The 9414-nt window shown below is 37.1% G+C and overlaps 1 protein-coding gene across 1 annotated transcript; it reads left to right on the plus strand.

Moving 5' to 3' along the window:
* The first annotated feature begins 3605 nt into the window (after nucleotides 1–3605).
* LOC138812138 (olfactory receptor 6K3-like) lies at nucleotides 3606–4553 on the plus strand. Its single transcript, XM_070000062.1, has one exon. It carries the CDS (start codon nucleotides 3606–3608, stop codon nucleotides 4551–4553), a length of 948 nt encoding a protein of 315 aa, XP_069856163.1.
* Nucleotides 4554–9414: the final 4861 nt, after the last annotated feature.

Consider the following 9414-nt stretch of genomic DNA (forward strand, 5'->3'; position numbering starts at 1 on the left):
AGGTCAAATTTCAGCTTTAAAACAGACAGAAGATAAAAGAAAGGTAGCACTCAACTTATCCTTAAATATTATATACAAAAAATTCCCAACCCAAGCTTTCTCCAAAGGCTGGCCTACATATTCTCATCAATAGCAGTTTCCTATAACAGGAAAGATTGTCTTCAAGTCCTTTCCTGAGCCTAGCCCTTTGGTGATGTCTTCCTTGGTTCACTGAAGCCTATGAAATCGCATAGGAGTCCCTTAACTCCCGTTGTCCTTGTGGTCCCCTAGATCCTTCTGAAGAAGTTCTATTGAACTTTGTAGCCAACTTTTTTATGACACACTAGTTTCCCTTATATGTAGAGATGTGGAGAAAAGAGAGTGAGGTAACAAATGCAACCCCCTCCCCCGCTAATTAGTCACTTGAGACATGAGTTGCTTTCCCCTAGGCACTGGGGAAGAATGTATCAGAAAAAAGAGTCTTCCTCCATTTGGGCATTCCCAGAAAAACCTAGGGTTGTGGTTATGATTATAACCATTCCTTTGGGCTGCAGCTAAGATGAAGACATTAGGAACCAGGTCTCTGAAAGAGGTGGGTATGGGATGAAAAGACCTGCAGAGACTGATGAGGCTTTGAAAACGCAAGACTCCGTGGAAAGACAAGAGCTCAGGGAATGAGAACTTTGTTGAGTTAGTGTCAAGATTAGAGCGAGTCATAATATTAGGAGAAATTATTACATGTCATCTTGGCCACTAGCTCTATGACTTTTCTTGCCTCTACTAATATCTGGGTTAAATTGGAATCTAGGATGCTTATGTTTTGCATACTGGAATCAGGAAAGGCTGCTAAGATGAAAGGAATCTGAGCTAGTGGTGATTACTGATTAAGATTCTGGGCTATTCATTCCCTCAGAAAATGTTGGAGTTTTGTTAGATAGTAGATATAATTTTGTTGCTAAGAATATCAGGAATACATTCCCATTTGCATGCCTTTTCTCTCTGAGATAGATAAATCCATAAAAATCTTTCCAAGTTCTCCTTTTTCCAAGTTGCACTATTCAGTTCTGATACATACAAATGATAGAGCAGAATACTAGTAGCTGGCTTTCCTATTTCCTAACAGTCTTTGAAAAAGGAAAACCAAACTGTGAAGAGTATCACTTGCTGTCACACATAAAAACAAATTCATTGGGAAAGATGGAGGAGAATGATAAAAAAAAAAAAAGGTGACAGTGATCAAACTACATTGTACTCCTAATCTGGCTTGTGGAATTGAAGCCCTTTTGTAAACCTACATAGAGGTATTTTTGGAAGTATATTAGAAATAATGAATTCAAATGATACTGAGATGTCAAGATTATTTTTGAATTATCACATGAATTCATACTTGAATTCATAGTTGAATTGAAAGCCTTTCAAAAAACCTAATTCCACCTATAAACACTTTTTAGCGGTTTTTTAGACAAAAATTGACTACTTTTCATTGAAAAAATATTACTACATACCTGTATGAAAGTGAGCTGGAGTGAGACTATTTTGGAAACAGTTCAATAAGAAATAATCACAGTGTAAATTATTTTGCCTTGTGAACCTCTATTTTCAAAGTAAAATTTTTCTTACAAAAACACATTGAGGGGGCCGGGAAGGTGGCTCCATGGTAGAGTGCTTGCCTCGCACGCATGAGGCCCTGGGTTCGATTCCTCAGCACCACATAATCAGAAAAAGCTGAAAGTGGTGCTATATGGCTCAAGTGGTAGAGCATTAGCCTTGAGCTGAAGAGCTGAGGGACGGTGCCCAGGCCCAGAATTCAGGCCCCATGACTGACAAAAACAAAACCAAAACCAAACAAACAAATACACACACATACACACACAATGAGGATTTTGTCTCTAACTTTTTTCCTGTTTAAAAACAAGACTAATATTTTCCCATATGCATAGAAGTCTTTGATTCCTTTGCTCTACATTGAATTCCCTTTGTATATAGCAGTTTTTATTATAGTTTCAAATAATGGCACGTGTTTATTATATCTATAATTAACTTACTCTTCTTGGTAAATATCAGTAGTTTTCTCCACTTAGAGTCCCCATCTCCAGTAACTTCACTAATAAGAAGTTTAATGCAAGACTCAGGATTCTGTCATGCAAACATTTATTAGCAAACAGACACAAAAAATACTATTAAACCCATTTTTGGAAGCTCATGGAAATCCCAACTGCCTACTTTTTAGGTTTTTTTTATTACCAGAATGAATAAAAGTTTCTGTCAAAGACAAAATCCTTATAGAGACAGAAGACAGAATCCTTATAGATAGAAAAGCCAAGTTTCTAGTAAAATCAGGGTATGAATCCCCTATTAAGGGAGGAACACAGGAATGAATGAGTCATCTGTCTATGGCTTTCATCCATGCTTTTTAGGCTTGTTTGGTTAGTCATATCTTAATACTCTTCAAACAAGGGGCTAGCTATATTTCTATATGTACCTTAATCATATGTTTTTTCATCAAAAATTGTTTTGTATATGCTGATGGTTCTCAACTGCCATGATTTTCTACTCACTTCGTCTCTTATGGGAACATTTGGTAATTTGCAAAATCATTTTGGTTGTCCTGGACTGGGAAGTGTTGAGCTGCTGACATCTAGCAAGCTGAAATGAAGGGTACCCCTCATTATTCTGCATCACACAGAACAGTCTTCTCTCCAGCAAAGTATCAATACTGCAGACTTAAGAGAACCTGTTTTATGCTAATTAATGATCTTTAGTGTATAGAGGCAGATAAGGATATTTGAAATTCTTGCCAAACTTACCCCTGGCTGTGGACGGCTGATTAAAGTCTTTTGGATGTCACCATAATACTCTTAGAATGTGATTTTAAGATTGGTATACTTCAACTATTCAGTAACCTCAATTACAATTCAAATTAGATTAACTTGTGCTCACAGATATATCACAGGGCTCCAAATGGTTGTGTTTTAAGTAAATTCTACTCAGTCTAATATCTGTCTCGCTCGTTTTACTGAATTATCAATCAGGAGGGGACCAAAGGGAAATTGATCTTTGTGTTACATTTTCTAAATTGCAAAATTGGCCTTTATGCTAAATTTCTAAGTTGCTTACTTGAAAATGGCCTTGTGCTTAACCATAGAGGAGGTTCATTTTGTCATTTTGTGTCTCTAATATCACATTTCAAAAATAAGTATGTCTACTTACATTGTTTCTAATTTACTATTACAATGAATATCCCAAATGAATACCTTTGTGCATTATTTTTATATTTATTTTTTTTCTTAGACTGCACAGTGAAAGGCAGGTTCTAAACAGTTTTAAAGCTCTCCATAAAAATCACCGTATTGCTGTTCAGGAGTATGTGTAACAAGTTATGACACTCTGTTTCCTCATTTAACAGACTAGTCTATAATAATATAAAGTACACTTTACTGAAAACCTTTTGCAAATTTGACAAGGTAAGTTATAATTTGCAAAGCAATTCATCCCATTTTTTAAAAAATCAATCTAATTTTGCACTGTTCAGTTACTGAAAAAAATGTTTGTATTTGTTTGTTGAATAGACCTATAATTTTTATTGTATTTCATTCCATTAACTGATAAGGAAGATTATTGAAAATATGGACCAGGAAAACCAGACAACAGTGACTGAATTTTTTTTCTCTGACTTCCCTCAATTTGAGAACAGCAGCCTCTTGCTCTTCATTCCTCTGCTTTTCATTTACATGTTCATTGTTGTGGGAAATTCGCTGATCTTCTTTGCTGTCCAGCTGGACTCGAGACTTCACAACCCCATGTACAGTTTCATCAGCATGTTCTCCTTTCTGGAGATTTGGTACACCACGGTGACCATTCCCAAAATGCTCTCCAACCTGGTCAGTGAACAGAAGACCATCTCTTTCATTGGTTGCCTACTGCAGGTGTATTTTTTCCATTCACTCGGGGTCACAGAAGCCTTAGTCCTCACAGTGATGGCCATTGACCGATACATTGCCATATGTAACCCCCTTCGCTATGCAGTCATTATGACCCCTCGGCTGTGCATCCAGCTGTCCACGAGCTCTTGCATTTTTGGCTTCCTTGTGTTATTGCCAGAGATTGTATGGATTTCTACTCTTCCCTTCTGTGGCCCTAACCAAATCCACCAACTCTTCTGTGACTTCGAACCAGTACTGCACTTGGCCTGTACAGACACATCCATGATTCTAGTTGAAGATGTGATCCATGCCATCTCAATTCTGACCTCAGTCTCTATTATCACCCTTTCCTATCTAAGAATCATCACTGTGATCCTGAGGATTCCCTCTGGTGAAAGCCGTCAGAAGGCCTTCTCCACTTGTGCAGCTCATATCACTATTTTCTTGTTATTTTTTGGCAGTGTGTCACTCATGTACCTACGCTTCTCTGTCACTTTCCAACCACTTCTGGACAAAGCCATTGCATTGATGTTTGCTGTCCTTGCTCCATTTTTCAACCCAATAATCTATAGTCTGAGGAACAAAGACATGAAAGATGCCATTAAGAAGATTTTCTTTTCTCCAAAGACATTGGATGTCTCTGGGAGTTAGTGAGAGTTCACTTGTATCTGTTCCCAAGAACTCCACAAGCTTCAGATCCTAACAAATCAGTTCCTAACACTAGTGTGTATGCTTGTATTCAGGTTGCTGATGGAATGTTCTTTCTTTCTAATCTCAGAACTAATATTTATTCTAATAGAGGAAGTTGGTATTACATTATTCACAGGATGGCAAAGAAATATTTTCTCTACTTTGCAATTTTAATTAATGTGGTACCGTCTTTCCTTCACCAATCAAGAATCCTGGTCTAACCTATAATCACGATATAATCTGTACTTTTATAATATTGTCTTTGTGTAATATTTCATATTATATTCACAATGCATTTTTATTGGTTATTTTTCCTCTAAAACAGATTAACCAGACACATATAGCAATTAGGTAATTCTTGACTTGAGACAGAATCCTGATTTCCTAAAGTTCAGTCCAGAGATGTTTACGATCCCTTTCCCAAAGTTTGCCTTCTGAACATTACAACGATCATGTGGTACATATGCACACTGACTCTGTGATGCTTGCATCCTGCTGTTGTTTTCAATTCTGTTTTGAGTTTATTTTTACATTCTCTTGAAGACATAAGCACAAACATTTTTAGTATCTTGAAGATCAAAGAGTCTTGGATCCAAAACATAAGTATATAACTCAAACTAAGGTATGCAATTATAATTTTTTAAAGTAATATCAGTGACAGTAAAATGTTCTGTGTCACCATATTATGTCATTTTATATAATGTGAAAATTACATGGCAATTTCACACCTCACTGTCTTTATTCTCATTGTTTTCCTGCTTTGAAATGTGCCTCTTTCCTTCTTCTCTGATTCAGAACTTACCCTTACTCATTAAAATGTTTACATGCAATTATTATCTGGAATGAATGTGTCTACCTCCCACCTACAAAATTATACTAGTAGCTTTTTCCAGGGACTGAGTAAATTTTCCACAAAAAGTGATTCTGCCTAGCTGTTAGGGAGAGAAAAACAAGAACACAGCATAATCTGGACCCCAATTAGCTTTCATCAGTCAAGCATATAAACCCTGGGATCCTGGGAAATGTATTACATGGCAATCACAGGGAGATCGCACTTCAGTACAACTGCAGTCATTTTAGGGGCTATACATAAGAACTACATTCTTAAATGGATAGGGAACTAAGAGCAGGGGAGTGAAAGGTATGTATAATTAAAAGAATTTCAGTCACAAATTGGGCCTACCTAGTTGATCATTATCTCAATCTTTCTTTGGGGACAGGTCTCAGAGAAGTTATTATCATTGTCATCACTAATCAGGATAGAGAAGTCATCATTGCCTGATGGATAGTCTATTCCAAGCAAGAAATTCCCAACCTTCATGTACCTAATACTTTAGAAGAGGGGAAAGGGTATTTTAATCACATATTAAAATAAGCAAAAATAAAAGATGAATCATTAAATGAAACTAGGTGTTCTGTGGAAAGCAGAAAAGAAAATACAATAGAATGTTAGGAAATCATAATTTAAAATAGATTCATCAAGTTGAATATCAATACCAAATTTCAAGCTCATTTAAAAATCATATTTGATCCTAGCATTGATGGCACATGCCTGTAATCCTAGCTACTTAGGAGACTAAGATCTGAGGGTTGAGGTTTGAAGGCAACCTGTGCAGGAAAGTCAGTGGAATCTTATCTTCAATTAATCACCCAAAATTCCAGAAGTGGAGCTGTGACTCAAGAAGTAATATTTGTAACAATGAGCAAAAAAGCTCAAAAACAATGCCCAGGCTTGAGTTCAAGCTCCAAGACTGACAGCAAAAACAAACAAAACAAAGAAAGAGAGAAAAGAAGAAGAAAGAGGGGAAGGTGTGTAGGGAGGGAAGAGAGAGAAAAAAAATCAGATTTGTGCCAAAAAATGGATAGCCATATGAAATACGGAGAGAAAATGATTCAAGCAGCTGTAAAAGCTGTTTAAGGAATCAAGTAGTTCTTGTGCCTGAAATGAAGGGGGGTATAGAAAATGAGAACATGAGCTCAAGGATATAAAAGGGAGATGTATCATAGAGCCATGAGGGCCTTGGTAAGATTTAGACTTTTCTAATCTATTCTGAGAATGAAACCTTTGGAGAATGTGGACCATAGGAGAGACATAATCTGGTTTAAAGTTTGTCAGAATCATACCTGCTTCTGTGTTGAAAAGTCAACAAAGGAAGTTCCAGGTGAAGCTGGAGTCCTAATAGAGCTATTGCAAAAATCTGGTAAGAGATGAAGGCAATTTGAATCTAGATGGTGGCAACAGAGATGGAGAAATGTGGTTGAGTTCTAATCATAGTTTGACAACAAAGCCCAACAGAATCTCCTGATAGACTGAAAAGAGAGTATAAAAGGAAAAGGGGAATCAACTAAGGTGAAGGACCTGCCATTAATGGAGACAGAGAGCACTGTTAAGAGGAAGGATGGTAAAATTTAGTGTTTCATATTTCAGTTTAAGTAGACTATTAAACACTGAATACTGAGCTGCTTCTTATAAAGATGAGTTAAATACTGAGGAGTCAAGGCTGGAATAAAGTATATGTATAAATCATGAGCATATATTATATATTGAAGCCATGAGACTGGGTGAGACTACCAAGGGTCTGAGTTTTGGGGTGTAACATTATGGTGGATTTGGGGGAAACAGGAGGAATCAGAAAATGTAACTCAGAGGATTAACAGTAAGACACAAAGAAAAGCAAATGCCCCAAAAATCGTGCCAAAATATATATTTCAATGAAGTCCAACTTTGTCAGATTTTTCTATTGATCCAGAAAGAACTAAAAATTGACCACTGGTCATTATAACCTTGAGAAAGAGAAGTCTGTAGGAAGGGATGATGGCAAAAGCCTCATTGGAGAAGTTAAATAGAAGATAAAGAAAAATTGGAAACTTCAAGAATAAATGTCTCTTTAATGGAATTTAAAAAGCTAACTAGTGAAGTAAAGTAATACAGATTAAGTAGAATCTCTAAAGTATTTTGTTGATTATGACTCAAAGATTAAATTCTAAATCACAATTAAGAGTGGAGATATATATGTTTATACATTCACATTTCTATTTATAACAGGAAAACTTTTTTTGTTGGTCATGGGGCCACACTCTGGGGCCTGGTGTCCCTCAGCTCTTCAGCTCAAGGCTAGGGATCTACCACTTGAGCTACAGCACCCCTTACAGCTTTTTCTGCTTATGTGGTGCTGAGGAATTGAACTCAGGGCCTCATGCATGCAAGGCAAGTACTCCACCACTGAGCCACCTTCCCAGCCCCATGGAAAACATTTTACAAGACAATTCTTCCTTCTTTTCTTTATATCTTCTGTAGGAAAACTCAGTAAGCCTTGAAACACTTAAACTACCCAATTTAAGTCCCCAATTCTGTTGAATACAATTCTTTCTAGGAATGTCTGTTCAGATAACCTCTGGACTTTGAGCTAAAATATCAAAGCCCACACATCACTAAAACTCTTGGCATTTTAAACACCAAGGTAAACAAATGAGAAAATTAAGTTTAAAAAAAGATTTCCATTAATTAAGCCATGGGGAAACAGAGTTGCTATTTTCCCTAGCTATCAGGGGAGAAAGACATTAGTAGAGACAGCTCCCCCAAGAAACCTGTAAGCCTTTCCAACTGAACCCAAAGACTCATACTGCATAAACCCAGGAAAGGGAGGGGACCTCATTGTCTCTGCTAAAGGTAAGAGAATTTACCCAGATCCAAGTGCAGCCTTGTCATGTGTCTAGGAGACACATTAGCTACCATTACCTTAACTAAAAATAGTGTTTAGAGACATAGTTGAGAGTGCATGGATGGGCAAATGGAATTTGGCTTCAAAAGGAGGAGAATTACTTGTAGGTTTAAAAATCAGTGATAATATTACATTTGTAATGGTATAGCAGATGGTATGGTAAATTCTTGTTTATTGATATAATATTTGTTCTCTGCTTTTACATCCTCAGAGTTGCTCAAATTAAATTAATCCAGAAGGATACCACTTCACATACTGGTGTTTAAGTCCCAGCCAAATCAGTAAGATCATTCCTGTAATAACCAGGGGATGAATTACATCCTAAGATACAGACCCAAACAAAAATAATCTCCATAACTAAAACTGATCGTACATATGCTTTCCTTTTATTCCAGTGGGATTGGATCAGTTCATGCCTCTTCTTCCAGGGTCTAACAGCTAAATTTTTGATTAGAATATGCTGGGATTTTGCTAAAATGCAGGTACTTCAATTTTTTTAAAAAAATATTAATTTCAATCAATCACTTTGAGGAAATAAAAAATAACAACAGGGGCTGGGAAGGTGGCTCAGTGGTAGAGCGCTTGCCTTGCACACATGAGGCCCTGGGTTCGATTCCTCAGCACCACATAAGCAAAAAGAAAAAATCCAGAAGTGGCGCTGTGGCTCAAGTGGTAGAGTGCTAGCCTTGAGCTGAAGAGCTGAGGGACAGTACCCAGGCCCAGAGTTCAGGCCCCACGACCGGACCCCCCCCAAAAAAATATCAGGAACACAATATAACAATAACTTTCTTAGAAATGATTCCCAGATATCTCTATATTGATCTGCAAATGGATATGATGTAAGTCTTTTTGGCTTCTTAATCTCTTCTTATATGCAGTTCAGGAACTCGATAGAGTTGAAAGGGAGAGCGTGTGGTTTGACTGGTGGGGGACAGCCTACCAGTGACAAAGAGCCAAAAAGAAAAGGTGCTGCATCATAACAGAACTCAGTAGGTCAGACTTTGAGATGCCATGACAAAAATTGGGTAATAGGCTTAAACTCAGTTTACCAAGGCCATCAAGACCATTCTAAGGACTGGGTATAGCTATGAATCCTAAAG

Source organism: Dipodomys merriami, unplaced genomic scaffold (assembly GCF_024711535.1).
Source record: "Dipodomys merriami isolate MVZ:Mamm:240054 unplaced genomic scaffold, mDipMer1.0.p SCAF_56, whole genome shotgun sequence".
NCBI classification, from domain to species: Eukaryota; Metazoa; Chordata; class Mammalia; order Rodentia; family Heteromyidae; genus Dipodomys; species Dipodomys merriami.